Genomic DNA, 17985 nt, shown 5'->3' on the forward strand with positions numbered 1-17985 from the left:
CGGTGGCCTGGCGTGGCTGGGAACGTTTATAAGGTGTAAGGCGGGCGAGGTTGCGGAGGTGCGGGCACGGCGAACAAAAGATGAAGATGACGCGGGGCGCACCAAGCGCAGATGATCGACCAGCTTGGCGGCCAGCTGCCACCTCCCACCAAGCAAACACCACGCTCGCTTTCACCCTGTCTCCCCCCTACATCTAGGCTTTCCAGTCATTCTGATTCATTCCTAAGCCTGTTGCTGCAGGCGCTTGGTCATCATGCGAACGTGAGTCACACCGTCCGCTGCGCCCCATTTCCCTTAGTGTTGACCGTGCTGCCGCATTTAGCATTCGCCGCAGCGCTCTCGAGAAGCTTGCTTCGCTTTCCGCCGCTTCGCCAGCCCCCGAATCTGGCAATCCAGACTTTAAGCGCCTGTACCGCCTGTGTCCGCCTCACGCGCAGGTCAATGGTGGCCATGACGAGCTGGACGGTGCCCGCGGAGGTGCCGCGAGGGTGCCTATGGTAAGCCTCCTATTCAGCGTCTTTCAGCTCATCTGACAAGTCGCAGAGCCTGCCCGAACTCGAAACCCTTCTCGCGCTATGCAAAGCTGCGCCTCAGGTCGTGGACGTTGCAACGGCTGAGCAGCTCCTAAACCAACTCGCCCCCTATCTCCCCGAGTCGTTCGCCCAGGCCATTGCGCCCTCGCCGTTTCTCCGAGACCTTGACCCGTCACCATGGGAGATTTTGACACGCAGCCTGGCCTTCGCTATTTTGTCACTTGGGAAAAATCATGAAAGGCTCAAGGAGGGCGCGGTCGCAGCTGTGAAGCAGTACGTGGCGGAATGGTCAGCCTCTGCAAGGTCCCTAACTGGGGAGCACATGAACGGGGATGATGCAGTGGACACTGCGGCCGATGGCGATGTCGGTCGTGTCCTGTGCTTGGCTATGTCCATGCTTGGTTTCCTAAGTGCTGCCTCAGCATGCGCCTCGGTCTGGAACCCGGCCGAAATGCTCGAGCTGATCGAAAGCCTCCGCAACGCTTTGTCCGAGAAACTTATAATCGCAGTCGAAGCTTCCGTTTCGAATGTTTTGTATGGCAGCCACGCCAAGAGGACGTTCCGCGAATGGCGCCGCCATGCCAAACACTATGCTGCTATGGGTCGTCCTCTTGGTGCTCTCCTTATTCATCATGGCTTCATGCAAGTCGTTGTCGCCTGCACGGCAACCATTGCTAGCCCCTCCGAGCTTGGATCTGACAAGCCGATTTTGGACAAGCTCCAAAGCGCCCATGCGCTGCGCCAGCCTCTAGATGCAGCAGCCGAGACATTGCTCGAATGTGTTGCCGGCATTGCCGAGGAAGAGCTCGAGCGGATCAATGCCGACTCGGAGTACGTGAAGCGCGTAGGAACGGTTTGGCAGCAGCATATCGCCCACGCTGTTCTGGCTGATGCCCTTGTTACGTATCTATGCTGCGCCGTCCTAAACGAGGAAATAGCCGACTCCGAAAAACTCTTGGACGTGCTCGAGTCTACCCTCTCCGATGACATACTTGCAGCTGATGAAGTACTGGCTTGTGTTGTGCTGAAGAGTATGTCGGTCTTGGGCAAGTCTTCGCCTGACACTGCGTCCCACCTCAGCAAGTCTTTGCCACGCATCATCGTCCAAGGTGGATTGAAAGAGGGTACTTCAGCCGTTGCTGCCGATTGCTTGGCTAGTGTCTTGATGCTGCTCCCACAGGATGCTGTCATCACAACTTTGTACAGCCTTGGCAACGTCCTCAGTGGTAAACAAGCGCCGGAGCGCACAAACACCGGCGGCCTGTCTCAGCTCAATGGAAGTGCGAAGGCCAATGGTAGTGGCGGCTTGCAGACGCAACACCAGACAGGAAGTACTATCTCACTGTCTCCCGCGGACGTCGACGAGCCTTCGCACGTCTATGCTACTGTCATTCAGACTATCGTTGGAGTGGCTTGTCGATGCAAGGATCAGAAGATATCTGAGCTTGCGCTTTCGATGCTGGTTCAGAAGATTGGCAGAGTAAGCGTTTCTGTGGATGCCAAAATCATCACAGAGAGCTCCTTGCTCGGTGCCCACTCTGGCCCCGGAGAGCTGAGGGCTCTGCTCAAGCTGTACTCCAAGCTCGCTCGCGATGCCATTGTTCAGGACAACCACGTGCTCCTGGATGCGGTCATGAAAGGCAGGTGCCATCTCTCGAGAGAGTTCAAGACCGGGCAGCCGCTATTTGAAATCTACCTGCAATACATGCTGGACGACATTGTCAGCAAAGGCGATGCACATGGCCCCGAGGCCTCGCCCATGGCAGACACCGAAGTCGCCGCCCAGGAAATTGCGCAGCTTTTGGGCCCGCTTGCAATCTTGATTTCGTCTAATGCCGATGGCCCCGAAGAGTACATCGAAGACGAGGCCATTGTGAACCTGCAACGCGATGCCTGGTTCAACGTTGCTGTCCATGGATTCAGCTTGACTTCTCCCCTGGGAAAGAGATACCTCAACGAGCTCCGAATACTTGCCCAACACAGCAAGCCGTTGGTTTCTGAATCCCGAGCTGATCAGCTTGAGAGTGATGTTGAGCTCAACACTGTTCTCAGGCGCGGCAAGAGCGCGGAGCATATCGTGGAGCAAAAGCGACGTCTTCAGGAGCTGCTCCCCGCATGCGAAGCAGACATTAAGTCTCTTGGCTACCCGGAAGTCGTCTTCCTCAACACGGTGCATCTCGTTGAGGGCCTTCGTGCTAGCACTGGTGACTGCACAAAGACGCTGACCTACTTCTTGGACCCTAGATTGCGCAACAAGGAAATGGGTAACTGCATGGTCGCTATCGCTGAGGCGGGTGTTCGTTCATACCTGAAGAAGACCGTCTCAGGCGGGTTCCAGTCCTTCTCTGCCCCCTACGTAGCCCAACAGCTTGCCATCTTCTTCACTGGCTGCTGTCACAGGGTTCTTCAGGCACAGAAGGTTGCTATCCATTGCGCCGACATCATCATCCAGCAAGTGCCCTCCGCTCTCTGCCAGCGCGCTTCGCTCTTTGCTCTTCTTGAGCTTCTCAGCATGATGTGGAACAGCTGCCTCGAGAAGGAGATTGATGAGTATGGGTGGTCGTCTACCTTCACGTCAGCCAGGGAAAATATCTCCATCGAACTCTCGGATAACTACAGCTTCCGCAGAAACACTCTCATCCAACTCCAGAATCGCGCAAGGGTCTGGGTCTTGAGCGTGATGGACATCGCGCCGCTCGATATCAAGGGACTTCTGCAGACCTATCTGTCTGAGTACGATGACGACGGTGCCTATGGTCACGTCTCTCTTGGAAGGTCATTTGCACTGGAGATGGGCTCCGTCATCCCATCTACAGACCAGCGCCTTGGTGCAATTGACCGAGAAAGAGAGCTTAACATCAACACAGCGTCCGATTTCGTTGCCCAGTACACCAACCGTCAAGAATACCGCTACGTGGAGCCCATAACGGACTTTAATGATGACTGGATTCGCTTCGGCAACGATTCGGATCCATTGATGCGCCGCAGCAAGCAATACGATCGCAGTGTCGAGGATGCGCGGAGAGTGCTTCTTGACTTGGAGCAACGCACTTTGAGTCGTAAGCACGTTTCGATCGCGGAGCTTCGCGATGCTCTCAGGCGGGCTGCTGCTCTCCTTTGCCGCAGTCAAAAGGACGAATGTGCCATTGCCCACCATGTCGTTGGCATTCCTTTCGCCGTCTTCAACAAGCAGTCCATCAAGCTTGGTATTTCCTTGTGGCTTAGCATCATCAAGGAAAACCCGCGCATGGAGCCCAGGATCCTCGTCGAGATTGCTGAGAACTTCGAAAAGACTGTTCGACGGAGACTTGGCCTTTTCGATGAACATTTCGATCACCCGGATCCATTCTTCGTGAAGCAAGAGTTCGCTCCATCCGACCGGACCGTCATCATGAAGCGTCAGCAGCACGCCTACAATCTGATTGCCCCCCATTTCCGGTTGCTCCAATTCCTCGAAAGCCACTTCAGCGCAACACGCCTTGGTAGCCCCCACGTCGAGCGCGTCTACCACCGCCTCATGCACATTACGTTGTCAGCGATGAGCCACACCACGAACCATCCCCTGACTCGTGAGGCCCATTTCCACGTGGTTCTCCTTGGTCTACGGATCCTTCAGTACAGCACCGGATCCAATACGTCTGGCCAGTGGAGGCTGAAGGACCGCATCCTTTCCGCGGCCTTGGCGTGGTTCAAGGAGAGGCCGAGATGGTCGTTTGGCGGCAACCGTCTGCAAATCAAGGCCGAGGCTCAAGTCCTAGTCGACATTCACAACGCCCTCCAGAACGTTGCCGGTATCGGTCTGAACACTAATGGACCCAGGAAGAGTCTGCACGCTAAGCAGGAGTTACTGTTGCTCCTGCTCGCGAGCGAGCACCAGCGTCTTATGGTCTGGCTCTTCCCTCTTGAGCAGGACAGGCGCCTTCACTTGATGCCTGGCCACTCGGGCAAGCCCCCGACCGATGCGGTGTTGTCTGGCCTCTTGAAAACGGCTTGGAATGAGGACCCCGCAATTGCGGTGCAACTGGTTTTCAGATTCAACTCGCTGCGGTTGGCCAATGAGGTCCGTTTCCTGGTACTCAACTTCCCTGAGAAGGTGCTGGACCAACCGGATGCTTTGGAAGTGCTTCTTGGGAAGTCATTGCCCGATGATGTGTCGTTCCAGCTCAAGTACCTGATGTACTGGGCTCCAGTCAACCCAATGACGGCCATCACTTATTTCCTTCCTGCGTATGGCAACCATCCTTTCGTCATCCAGTACGCCATGAGGGCATTGGAAAGCCATTCAGTCGACATCACCTTCTTCTACGTTCCGCAAGTTGTGCAAACGCTGCGTTACGATGTTCTCGGCTACGTTGAGCGTTACATCATTGAGACAGCCAAGTTCTCGCAGCTGTTCGCCCACCAGATCATTTGGAACATGAAGGCAAATGCGTACAAAGACGAGGACTCTCAGATTCCCGACCCCGTCAAGCCGACTCTTGATGTCGTCATGGCCAGCCTCGAGAACAGTTTCAGCCCTGAGGACCGTGAGTTCTACGACCGGGAATTCTCCTTCTTCAACGAGGTCACTGGAATTTCCGGTAAGCTCAAGCCCTTCATCAAGAAGAGCAAGCCGGAGAAGAAGCAAAAGATCGAGGAAGAACTTCGCTCGATCAAGGTCGAGGTTGGCGTGTACCTGCCAAGTAACCCCGACGGTGTAGTTGTGGGCATTGATCGGAAGTCTGGAAAGCCTCTGCAGAGTCACGCAAAGGCTCCGTACATGGCGACTTTCCGCATTCGCAAGGAGAGGACCGAAATCATCCCCGGCGAAGATCAGGACAGCAGCGAGGAAGAGAAGAAGGATAACTACTACGAGGTGTGGCAGTCGGCTATCTTCAAGGTCGGAGACGACTGTCGTCAGGACGTGTTGGCGCTGCAGATGATCTCTGCTTTCCGCGGTATTTTCAACGACGTCGGCCTGGACGTCTACGTTTTTCCGTACCGCGTCACAGCCACTGCGCCCGGTTGCGGTGTCATCGACGTCTTGCCCAACTCGATTTCTCGTGACATGCTCGGCCGTGAAGCAGTCAACGGGCTCTACGACTACTTCGTCTCGAAGTACGGTGGCGAGGACTCGATTCGCTTCCAGGAGGCCCGCAACAACTTTGTCAAGTCGATGGCTGCGTACAGCATCATCTCATACCTGCTCCAGTTCAAGGATCGTCACAACGGTAACATCATGATCGACGACGCTGGCCACATCCTGCACATCGACTTTGGTTTCTGCTTCGACATCGCGCCCGGTGGCATCAAGTTCGAGCGCGCGCCGTTCAAGCTCACGCAAGAAATGGTGGCCGTCATGGGCGGCTCGACCGACTCGCAGCCGTACCGGTGGTTCGAGGAGCTGTGCGTCAAGGCGTTCCTGGCGGCGCGGCAGCACTGCGAGCACCTGGCGCACATCGTTATCGTCATGCTGGACAGCGGTCTGCCCTGCTTCAAGCCCGAGACGGTGGAGCATTTCCGGGAGAGGTTCGTGCTGGACAAGACGGAGAGGGAGGCGGCGGATTTCATGCGCTTCTTGATCAAGAAGAGTTACAACAGCTTGTCGACGGGCCAGTATGATAGGTTCCAGCTGCTGACGAACGGCATCCCGTACTAGTGAAAGGAGCGGTGAAGACGCGGCGAAGGAGCCGTATGATATCATGCGGCAGGGAGACTTTCGTCATTGCGAGAATTCCGGCCCCTACAGTTTGCAGCATTATCTTTAATCGAGAATTATTTCTAAGTGTCTAGTTTTCGCGCTTTTTTTTGGTTGTAGTTTGGAGCTTTGGCACTACTTGGCAGTCATGAGCAACACCAATTTGCAGCTATCGTGACTCGCCACCCGCGTTTTCCGCCTGCCGGAAGGGATTAGTGCAGATCGGCCGATGATGCGTTGTCGCGTGCCACGGCGGCTCCACTTGGACTCTGGCCGCGTTTTGCCGCAGGACCACTTCTTCTCCGCCGAGCAACTCCTCTCGCTCCTTTTCTTTTCTGTTTCTTCTCATCGCGTGGTAGCAGTCCTCAAAAAGTTTCTTTTTCGTCCAAGCTTTTCTTCTGGCCCCTCCTCACAGATCATCGCCCCATCCTTCCCGGCGCTCGGTCCACAAAAACGACTACCCACCATGGCTACCGCCACAAACACGCAGACAGCGCAGCAGCAGCAGGACCCGACGTCGCGCTTCTCGGTCATGACCGAGGGGTCGGACGACGCGGCCATCGCGGCAGCAGTGCGGCCCTCGCAGCGGCCGGCACGCACCAACAGCCGCACAATGTCGACGCGGCTGCAGGACGGCACGGACCACTTCATCGACGACGACAACGACACGCCGGGCGAGAAGAGCCCCGTGGGGCGCACGTACTACTTCGACCTCAAGGGCGACACGCGGCTGCTGGTGCGCAACGACGCGGGCGTCGAGAACGTCTTCGTCGCGTCGTCCAAGGCCATGACGCTCGTGTGCGACGCGTGGGACCGCATGCTCGCGCCCGACGGCCACTTTAAGGAGGCCCAGCGCGAGCAGCTGGATGAGGAAGAGGGTGGTGGAGCCGCTGCCAAGGAGATTGATCTGCCTGATGATGATGCCACGGCGCTGTCCATCCTGCTGGATATCGCCCACTTGCGCTTCAGTTTGATCCCCGCGAAGCTGAGCTTCAGGCACCTGCTCGGCGTCGCGGTGCTGGCTGAGAAGTACGGCGCGGGGAAGGCGTTTCAGCCGTGGTTGTCCATGTGGGTGAATGCGCAGAGGAAGAAGGTCGGCTTGCCTGGGTACGAGGAGTGGTTGTGGATCGCGTGGGCGTTCGGGGAGCAGGAGATCTTCGCGGATTTGGCGGCGAAGTTGGTCAGGGAGGTGCAGGTGGACGATAAGGGGCGGATGGTGAATGCGGCCGGGAAGGTGTTGGATGCGGAGGGTGGGCTGGGCTGGTTCCCGCCGGATATCTTGGGTGCGTTATTGCTTCCTTTTTGCCATTGCCTCTTGTGATGTGTGTTGAGTTGGTTCACTGATTGGTGAGGTACAGAGAGCATTATGAGCGTGCGGACGGCGACGATTGCGCTGCTGCAGGACGCGTGCTACGGCTACCAGGACAGGTATCTGGCTTCGTACACTGTCCCAGATACAGCCAGCGTCTGCTGCCATTGTGGCGTGGACAATGACCGTGAATGCGACGCCATGGTCTTGGGCTCGTTCATCATCTCACTGCATCAGAACGGCCTCAGCCCGTCGAGAGAGGACCCAACCAAGGTGAAAATGAGCATCGAGGAATTTGCAGAGAGGCTCAAGCGGGTTGAACTGATTGATTGCCGCCACAACCACTTTGGGAGCTGCAATTTTGCGCCGGAGCTGTGGGGGAAAGTGGAAAAGGTCTTGGGGTCCATCCCTTCGCCAGTCCTGGATTCACATGTGCGGCATATGGAGAGGCAGAAGAGGCATTTCTAAAGTGCAGGAATCCCAGGGGCGTTCTGAAGGGTCTTCAAAAACCTGCTATTCGATCCCAACCCGGACTAGCGCGGGTCGCTACAGCTTTTCTTGAGCTTCTATCTGGACACGACACCCAAACTTTTCTTCATCTCCGCGATTCACTCAAAGACAAACGACATGCCCGACTCTAACGAGAACGTCGCGGAAAGCGCACCGCCGTCTCCCACGACCCAGGCCATTCCAGAGGTCGTGTACTTCGATGACGAAGGGGACGTTCGCGTCTTAGTCCATGATAAGGGCGTACAGAAAGTTTTCATCGCCTCCTCCAAAGCCATGAGTCTCTTCTGCGATCCTTGGAAGCGGGTGTTTGCTGGCAACTTCAAAGAGGCTCAAGCCGGCGAAGATGGAATGAAAGAGGTAGCATTTCCTGAAGACGACCCGAAGGCTCTCACTATCTTGCTTAACGTTGCACACCTCCGATTCGACAAACTCCCCAAACAAAGTCTATCGTTCGAAACTCTCAGGGACTTGATTGTGCTATCAAACAAGTACTGCACAACCATTCTCTTGAAACCCTGGATTGATGTGTGGTCGGATTACCTCCGACAGCGCTCCGGAAAATTCGAGTACGAATACGGTCGGGAGGAGTTACTTTTCATCTATTGGGAGCTCGGAGAAGAGCGAAGGCTTGAAGACCTAGCGATTAGACTGGCAAAGGAGATTGAAATCTCTGCAGACGGCAAATGCGTGGACAAGAAAGGCAAGGTCCTGGATCCAGATGAAGGCTTCTGCTATTTTCCGCCAGGTCTTCTCGGTAAGCGTGAAATATTTGTGCATGAAGATAGGAGCTAACTTCTTTTCAGATTCAATCCTATGCATTAGGACACAGACCATCGATAGCATGCTGGACAGCCTCTACCACTACGTGGTCAGATACCTATCGGCATACCAACAAAAAGATCCGAGGCAAATGTGCCAAGGAGGAAACAGCATGGAACAAAAGCGAGCCTGCGATTCTCTCATCCTTGGTTCTCTGATCACATCTGTCCAATGTGCTGGACTGGGTATCAATCGACCTCGTACCAAAAGCATAAAGTGGAGTGTGGATACTCTGCTCAGCAAGATTTTGAGCGTCAGCATATCCGAGTTCCCCTGTGGATGCGGCTCTGAAGATCACATTTACTGCAACTTTTCCAGTGATCTTTATTGGTCCATTGAAAAGATCTATGAGAAAATGGCTTCCCCGGTTCTTGAGTGCCACCTCGAGCACGCCCAGCGCCAGATGAAGCTCCTCCGCGATTACTAGTTTCTTGGACTACTGTTTGATTCAATCATGACGAGCCGTACCGATTCGGAGCATCTGTGCGGACAGGAATGGACAATTGGAAATCATACTTTGCGTCAGGATACACACTTCAGCTACCCATCAGTTCCTCATAAGATTCTTTTTGAGGGACAGCTGTCAGCGGGCAGCGGGCACAACTTTCAGTACGGACACCCGTAGAAAATTTTAGGATGAAAAAGTTGATTACAAGGAGTGGAATCATCAATCATAAAAAGGCCGAAAGGTTGGAGGGCAAAAAACAAATCTCAAATTCTTCCGTTAATTTCGCTTCCCTTGTGATTGATGACAAGTCGTCTCGGTTGTTCCCGATGTTTCGAATGAAGACATGCACGGCAGTGAGTTGCAGTGGAAAGGATTCAACTTGTTACGGCAAAGGAACAACGGCATTGCCTCTTCAGTCTTATAGACTGAATTAAGTACCCTCTGCTGATCCCATTCCGAAAATATCTTACGCGGTCCCAATATCAGCGATCATCATAGGCCTACCTCTTCTTTGCCTCTGACAAGTAAGAAGTCATCGAGTTCCTCGTGTCTGACAAGTACTTCTCCGGATCCCCCCGCTTCGGCTCTCCGAGGTACCTGGATATCGAAGTCCTCGTCATGCCAATAAAGCGCTCAGCGTCCTCCCTCCTCATCTTCTCGCCATCCAGCTCCCTCCGTACCTCCCGATTCTCCCCCTTCAACTCCGCGACCCTGGTCTTAAGTGCGGCGTTCCTCTTCTGCAGGCGGAACGAGTCGAAGTCGACGCCGTCGGGGATCTCGCCGTCGGAGCAGACGCTCCCCTCCTCTGAGCCCAGCTCCGGGTCGTATCTCCTCTTCTTGGTTGGGCGCGCTTGATTCAGATTGCCCTCCCAGTTGTTGTTGACCCACCTGAGCTCCTGCTGGGCGGGCAGCTGGTGCTCGTACTTGTTGTTGTCCGTACCGCTCTGCGCATGGGAAGCGCCGGAGAAGGAGGAGCACTTCGGCGGCGTAGCAGTCCGGACCATCGCATCGTCATCCTCCTCATCCACGTCCACCATCATCTGCGAAATGGCGTACTCGACATCGGTGCAGACGACGAACTCGCCGCCGGTCTTCATCTTGTGCGCCATGGCCCTGCGCACCGCGACGGCCGTCGCCACGTGGTCCAGCGCCTCGGCGCGCAGCTCCGCGTCGCTGCCGACGAGCTTTGCCAGCTCGGCCAGCGCGGAGACGACGTCCGGGGGCCAGGTGTGCAGCCGGTCGAGGCGCATGAGTTCGCGGGGGTAAGGGAGGTCGGGCGGGAGCCATGCCTCGACGTCGCGGCCCCACAGCTCGGCGAGTGCGGTTTTGGGGTCGTCGTCGTCGTCGTCCTTGTCCTCGAACTTCGTCTGTGGGCGGCGCGTGGAAGAAGAGCTGCTGTCCTGGTGCGGCATGTTGTTGTTGTTGCGCATGCACTTGCCGACGTGGACGTCGGTATGTGTCTTCGGAAGGTTACCGATGCTGAGATGCCGGCCTTTGGCGGAGTACGGGAGGCCGTTGTTTACGCCGGGCTATTGCTTGATTAGGAGTATCATCGACGGCTCGTTGTGGTGAGGTAAAGGTGGGCACTGACCGGACTGCTGGCAAAAAGCGAAGCGCTGTCGAGACGTTGCGGTATGGATTCGCTGGAAGTGGCCGACTCTTCGTCGCCATCGGACATGAAGTCCATGGAGGAAGGCTCTTCGTCGGACATCGTGCTTGACTTTCAGCGCGGGTGGCAATGTTGCGCGGAGTTGGTACGAGGTGAAGCGGATTCGCAGACTGACATGCGATCGAGGTTTGTTTACCTCAACATTACTCCGACAGCCATGAAAGGCCCATTGCCGAAGAAGCTCCGATCTATTAAGACGGTGATGGAAAGTTCAGGATATGTGTTAAAGACCAAGAAAACAATGGCACCGAAAGTTCCATAACATATGATCCTTCGCAACCACCCTCGCGAGGAACGGGAAGCTATCATTACAGTCGGTTTTGTAAATCTACTAGTTCTACCTTTACCTCAGGGTAATTATTTTCAACCCTATTTCCCTTATGTATCTTTTTGTTTGGTTTCCGCCGCCCACTATTAACCATCGCGGCAGCATCAATATCTAGAAATTCCCAATTTTCACCTTTTTCCGTGCTGCCATGTACCCACGCAACTTCACCATGCTCAAGAACTCCATATCCGGCAGGGTGACTGCCTGAAATGATTGTCGAGCATCATACTCAAGAATCTGGAACGCCCTCTAGTCAACCAGGATGAAGGAGTGCGTGTTGGCGTTCAATATGTACTATGTGATGATCAAGGACAGCCGAGGGGATCTCGTCAAGAATGTTCCGTACGGAAGATGTGAACTCGTCCTGGAAGTTGCATCGGTGGTGCGTAGCCATGCTCTCCGCTTGGGGGAACGTCTCAAGACTGATCGACATCAACTGCTTCTCGAGTGTTGTGATGCTCCAGTTCGTCTCCAAATTGGTCTCCCTCGGTTCAGTGACACCCATTCTACGGAGCTGTAGTAGAAATTGGCCGTATAGCAGAGCATCGCAGGCCCCTCTGTTCGCATTTTGTTTGCAGATTGGTTCACGTCCACGACCCCGTCGGTGCCCCTGTTCGTACTTTTGGATTTACTTGTAGCATAATTCCAACAGATCGTCAATTACGTTTGCTCGCACATTGATGATGCTTTCTGTTACACGATCATGTTAGTTCTCCATTTTGCTTTAGTATCACCGACGATAAAGGAACAGTTGTACCTACCGACGATTCCAGGAGGAAATAAGCCTTCCATGCAAGGCATACATTCCGATTCAAACACGGAAATGGTTTTGACGAGGTGTTCGCAGACTTGATTAAAGGTCTCAGCATCTCCGAACTCCCAAGCGATCCAAAGCCATTGCTCATGGTTCCGTATGTTGAAGGTCTCCTTTGCGTCTTCCAGCCACTTATGAACCCAGGGCTCGACGAGCCTTGTAATGCCATATTTGTCCGTCAAGATCGCGACGTCCAACAGGTTCTGGAAATCCAATGTCCTCGGGACTTTGTCGAATCGGAGGTGAGCGATGTTGAGCAAGATAGCCAAGGCTTCGCCCTCATCGTCCGGTAGTTCGACTTCTTTCATGCCATCCGCAGTAGGTTGGGCCTCCTTGAAGTATCCGTCAGGAGCCAGCATGCGGCTCCAAGCATCGCAGGCCAAACGCATTACTTGTGAGGAAACCACGAAAACCTTGTTGACTCCATCAGCTTTGACAAGAAGGCGAGTATCGCCTTCTGAGGTGAAGACGATAGAGGGTGGATCTTGCGGAGGCTCCTCATTGCTTTTGGTATCCGAAGTCGACGACATTTTTGAAGCGGTGGTTAGTAAGAGCGTGAGGATGAAAATAGATGAACGACCCGACGAGGTGCGGTTAGGTCATAAGATAGCCTATCACGTGTTTGAGCGCACTTGCCTTCTTTGCCGTTCTGCGGTGTTCTCGCTCTTTCCTTTCTAAGTCGTTGGGACCACCACGAGCAAAGTTGCTCTCACCCAACTGCGACGATATCCTCCTCATTTCATGGGTAGTTGAAGCTATCGTCCGGATCCAAATGTAGAATTAATAATTATACATTTTCGTCCAGATGATAGCTTCAAATACCCATATATGTTTTTTTTTTGGTCTTTGAACGGATAAAATAGTATTAATAAGAAATAGACCTGTGGTTTAAATCTCCTACGTTACTACTTATTGCTTCAATTAAGTGGAAAGCATTAAATACATAAGCTTGTTCCTACCTACGAATTTTATGTTCTTTATCTACTATCAACTGCTATAAGCTGGCGCGAGGAAGCTAAGGATTACCGACAACCGTACACACGGTCGGGCTATATAATGTTTTGGCTTTGTGTGGTAGACATCCTGCGTGTACCACAACTGCTGTACGGAATAAACATGTATAAATGTTCCTATCTAACATTTCTACAGATACGACGGAGTTACAAGCTACACGAAGAGCATGTCGAAGCCGATCAATCGTTCACGAATTTACGCTAGACGAGCAATAAAAACTTCCAAGTCTAGACAAAGCAAAACCGATCAAACTCAACGTTGCAAATTGTGCAGAAGTAGGGAGGTTGAAACATTGCGCGTAACTGCATCGTCGGCGATGACCGTATGACTGGCGTCGGGTCAGTCAATGGCGGTGCTGACGGGTCAGCTGCCTGGACGCTGCGTCTCGAACCTATTGCTTATCTCCGTCCAGGGCTAGATGATCTTCGAATTAGGAAAGCCTTGGCAAGACCTCTGGAAATAAAATCAAAGCCCGAGCTGAAGCCCTGGACCAATCACTGCTGTGCTAATGCTTCTGCCTGAAGGGTACGACGGTGGAGGCAATCTCGGCAGTCTCCGCGGAGAGGCGAATTCGTAGCGGATGCGAAGTGGCTTGCCGGCTTGTGTGAAACCGAAGTCAGCCGCACGCAGTAGCGTCTGGTGCCCACGCGCGTTCTGCGGGAAAGGGGGTGGGTGGCCACGCTAACAGCCCACCGCAAGCGTTTGCGCGGAACACCGGCAATTAATAGTAGTGCATCACGGCAGGTACCTAACCACCCCTTCCCGGTGCAGTCGTGTGCCTCAGGAATGGGGAAGCAAGGAAGTAGAGACATGCTACTATCATCAACGCAGCCGCAAGGGCCACGCCCTGCTCCTTCAACCACGTTATTTTGTAGATCTCCTTTCGTCGGCCCGGCCCGGTTCATATGCTTTTCCCGGCCCGAGCATTTCGGCAGATAGATGAAGCATGGCAAACGGCACTTTGGCAGCTGGACCGTGTACACAGTATATTGATACCGTTGCGGCGGAAATTTGACCCGACGAAGTGTAACAAAACCATGTGCAAACGCGATTACCTCTTCGTGCAGCAGGCTTGAGCGAAACATAATCTGTGTTTGTACATGTGTAAGCATACAGATGGCTCGAGACAACAGTGCAGGAAGTAATGAGGAATGTGACGCTGGATGATGGGAGCACATTGGCGTTGCTGAACTGCAGTAGGTAGGTGTGTTGGCAGCGATTGTTTTAAGAGTAGGGCGAGCGATCTGGAGACAACGGACTATTTTGACGATCGACGCTAGCCTGAGCTTATCTCACAAAAGGAGAGCGTCTTGTATATATTGCGAAGCTCGTTGGCCATGCCCTAGCAGATAAGAAGTTTGGCTCCCGCTGGTTTCGGGCGATTGCTCAATTAAAGGAGCCGCTACGACTAAATTGTTCGGGCCGGAATCATGGCCGCGCAAGCTTCCGAAACTTAACCTTAGTCGCAGTCTCGACCTGCCGAACACTGGCCCCCAAGGATTGGCTAGTTGGACGTCTTCATGGTCCAGAAGCCTTTTCCGTGGCGACGGTCTGGGGAAGGGAGACGAAATCCGGGGCGCAGCGAACTGCGGGTGCAAGCGACACGATTGATATGCAAGCGCTGGGGGTAGGCTCGAAGTGGCATTGTTTGCGAAATCATCTGAATGGCTTTTTTCTCTCGTCCGTTCGTCGACCGCGATTATTCGTCCGTGGTGCGAACAAACGACGATAAACAAAGGGTTGCGGGATGCCGGTTGCGGAAAAAGAAAGACTTCCAACAGGCGCTAAGGGCCTGGGCCGCAGCCGAAGGATTCGGGAAAGAACAGAGCATGGTTCGGCCCTTCGGGTAGGCCGAAATGCCGGCGTGGGTGCCTTGCGGGCCCGTAAAATCGACCCATAACGGAAAAGTTTGCGAGGTAAGCGGAGTGCAGCATGCCGCCGAAAGGCCACGTCTTTGCGGCTGAGCCCGAGGTATTTTCGTGAAGGAGCCGGAGGGCCACAGGGCTGAGTTGAACGGTGAGGGTGATGAGTCACGGCGTGTGTTGGTGCAGCTGACAACCAACTGGCGGAGCATCGTGGGGTGGAGGGGCGGAACAGAGCTACCATCTAGGGGAGAGCGGGACAGAAGCCGGCGTCACTCCGAATGCGAGCCCGAGGCCCTGGACGCAAGGCAGCACCCTTTGGCAGCTGCAGCCCTGCGCGTGGCCCTTTCCATTCTCGCATTCTTTCCCGCTTGGGGCGGCATGACAGTTGCGCCGGGGCTCCAGCGGTGTCCCGGCGTTTTGCGCGTTTGATTGGCGTTGCTTTGTGGCACGCCGCCGCATGGCGTACTTGACAGCATCGTTCCAGTTCAACATTGCGCCGCTCCGCCAATTCGGCAACAGCCTATTCCGGTGCAGGTGACGCCCGTGCTCGCCATGGCTGGTTTTTATACATCATCGCTGCCTTGCTCCTCTCTCCCTCACCTCAGGCAACCTCTCCCCCCATATTTGCCGCCGAATAAAGACGCCCCTGCTTCGGTCCTTTCATCATGGTCGGCTCCGAGGACAAGCCCGCAACAATGGACGCCCCGTCTCAAAAGTCCAGCGCCCCGCCGTCTGTCACCGACAGCAAAGACGCCGTTGACACGACCGCCATGCCTGCCGAGGAGATCCAGGAGTCCAAAGAAAAGTCTGCCGACGAAGCGTCGCCGCAGCAAGAGGACGAAGACGAGTATCCAAAGTCATGGAAGCTGGGCTTCATCACGACCGCCCTGTGTCTTTCCGTCTTTTGCATGGCCCTGGTGAGCTTTGCTTTTTCCCACAGCGCCCCAATTCCTCTCGCTAATCCGTCGAATCGCAGGACAACACCATCATTTCCACCGCCATTCCGCGCATCACTGACCAGTTCAAAGCCCTCGACGATGTGGGCTGGTACGGCTCTAGCTACCTGCTCACCACCTGCGCCTTCCAGCTTACCTTTGGCAAACTGTACACCTTCTTCTCCATCAAATGGACATACCTGATCGCCCTCTTCATCTTCGAGCTCGGCTCTTTCATCTGTGGCATTGCCCCGACCTCAGACGCCCTGATTGTCGGAAGAGCCATTGCCGGTCTGGGTTCCGCTGGAATTTTTTCCGGCGCCATTCTCATTGTCAGCAAAACCGTTCCTCTGCGTCAGCGCCCTACCTACACCGGTCTCATTGGCGCCATGTACGGAATTGCTAGTATCGCCGGTCCTCTTCTGGGAGGTGTATTTACCGACAAGGTGACCTGGCGCTGGTGGTAAGTCTAACCCGATGCTCAATTGCGCACTGGCTCTAACAGCACTCAAGTTTCTACATCAACCTCCCCTTCGGTCTCGTCACTGCAATTTTCATCTTCTTTTTCTTCAAGTCGCCCAAGATCGTCAAGAACACGGCATCTGGCTGGAAGGCCAAGCTCAACGAGTTCGATATCTATGGAACTACCGTCTTCCTTCCTGCCATCGTGTCCCTGCTTCTCGCTCTTCAATGGGGTGGTTCCAGGTACGCGTGGGGCAATGGCAGAATCATTGCTCTGTTCGTCGTCTTCGGCGTCCTGATCGGCATCTTTATCGGAATCCAGATTTGGAAGCAGGAGAAAGCTACGGTTCCGCCCCGCGTCTTCAAGGACCGAACCGTCTGGGCTTGCGCCTTCTTTTCTGCCCTCCTTGGCGCTGCCTTCTTCATCATGGTCTACTACATCCCTATCTGGTTCCAGGTCATCAAGGCTGCCACGGCTGTCAAGTCGGGCATCATGAACCTGCCCATGGTCCTCGGCCTGGTCATCATCAGCATGATTGCCGGCGTCCTCGTGTCGGTCATCGGCCACTACGTGCCCTTCATGATCCTCTCCTCCATCTTCATGTCCATCGGCGCCGGCCTTTTGACCACGCTCGCAACCGACACGGGCCACTCCAAGTGGATCGGCTACCAGTTCATCTTTGGTGCGGGTGTCGGCTTCGGCATGCAGCAGACGCTGATCGCAGTGCAGGCGGCGCTGCCGACGGCCGACATCCCCATCGGCACCGCCATCATCATGTTCTCGCAGACGCTGGGCGGCGCCCTGTTCGTGTCGGTCGGCCAGAACGTCTACACAAACCAGCTGATCAAGAACATCTCGGCCGCCATCCCCGAGGGCGGCGCCCAGCTGCAAGGGCTAGTCCTGTCCACTGGCGCCACCGAGCTACAGTCCGCCATCACCCGCGCCTTCCCCCAGTACCTCGATGCCGTGCTCAGCGCCTACAACGACGCTCTCACCGAGACCTTCTACGTCAGCGTCGCTATGTCCGCGCTCAGCTTTGTGTTCGCTCTGTGCGTCAAGTGGATCAGCGTCAAGGGGAAGAAGATCGAGATGGGCGGCGGTGCTTGAACGCGCTCGTCTCGTTCTTCCGACCACGCTCACCAGTTCTCTCCATCTCTGCTCATCGTTCTTTTCGCGCGTTATTCCTTGACGAGTTATACCCCAGGAGCTTCTTCACTTTTCCAGAATGCCTTGAATAGAAGCCCGTCGGGTAGACGGTGGGCCCCAAAAAAACAGATATTAATGTGTGTATGTACAATATCGGAGTTATGGTTGTGCATAGCACTGGCGTTTATTTTTCTTTGGGAGGGTCCCCCTTGGGTTTAGGGGACCACATTTGTTCGAAATCTTCACTCTGGTAGACTAAAGGTCGAGCCGCTTTACCCGTAGATGGTGCATTGGGCCCCGGCTTGACACCAAAACAAGCTTATTAGATGATAAACGAATGAACTCACATTGTTCTTCTTCAATTGAGGCTCTTGCCCACGTGTGGTACAAGTAGTTGAGGTACACTGATGCAAGGTGGTGCACTAACGTTAAATGCACTTGCAAGGTGTACGCTA

The 17985-nt window shown here is 54.6% G+C and overlaps 4 protein-coding genes across 4 annotated transcripts; 3 read left to right on the forward strand and 1 right to left on the reverse strand.

Annotated features, from left to right (window-relative positions):
- Positions 1-253: 253 nt before the first annotated feature.
- On the forward strand, positions 254-6171 carry LTHEOB_2765 (Phosphatidylinositol 3-kinase 3; the record flags this gene model as incomplete). The annotated part of the gene is made up of 3 exons (XM_035511613.1): positions 254-261; positions 323-497; positions 544-6171. The coding sequence occupies 3 exons, from the start codon at positions 254-256 to the stop codon at positions 6169-6171; spliced, it is 5811 nt and encodes a 1936-aa protein (XP_035363491.1).
- Positions 6172-6676: 505 nt separating this feature from the next.
- On the forward strand, positions 6677-9275 carry LTHEOB_2766 (Nuclear pore protein; the record flags this gene model as incomplete). The annotated part of the gene is made up of 4 exons (XM_035511614.1): positions 6677-7493; positions 7569-7951; positions 8072-8783; positions 8833-9275. The coding sequence occupies 4 exons, from the start codon at positions 6677-6679 to the stop codon at positions 9273-9275; spliced, it is 2355 nt and encodes a 784-aa protein (XP_035363492.1).
- A 521-nt stretch (positions 9276-9796) lies between these two features.
- Positions 9797-11007, reverse strand: LTHEOB_2767 (uncharacterized protein; the record flags this gene model as incomplete). Its single annotated transcript, XM_035511615.1, has 2 exons — positions 9797-10825; positions 10888-11007. The coding sequence occupies 2 exons, from the start codon at positions 11005-11007 to the stop codon at positions 9797-9799; spliced, it is 1149 nt and encodes a 382-aa protein (XP_035363493.1).
- Positions 11008-15651: 4644 nt separating this feature from the next.
- On the forward strand, positions 15652-17491 carry LTHEOB_2768 (MFS transporter; the record flags this gene model as incomplete). The annotated part of the gene is made up of 3 exons (XM_035511616.1): positions 15652-15903; positions 15963-16384; positions 16435-17491. The coding sequence occupies 3 exons, from the start codon at positions 15652-15654 to the stop codon at positions 17489-17491; spliced, it is 1731 nt and encodes a 576-aa protein (XP_035363494.1).
- Positions 17492-17985: the final 494 nt, after the last annotated feature.

The sequence above is a fragment of the Lasiodiplodia theobromae genome (assembly GCF_012971845.1).
Source record: "Lasiodiplodia theobromae strain AM2As chromosome Unknown scaffold_7, whole genome shotgun sequence".
NCBI lineage: Eukaryota > Fungi > Ascomycota > Dothideomycetes > Botryosphaeriales > Botryosphaeriaceae > Lasiodiplodia > Lasiodiplodia theobromae.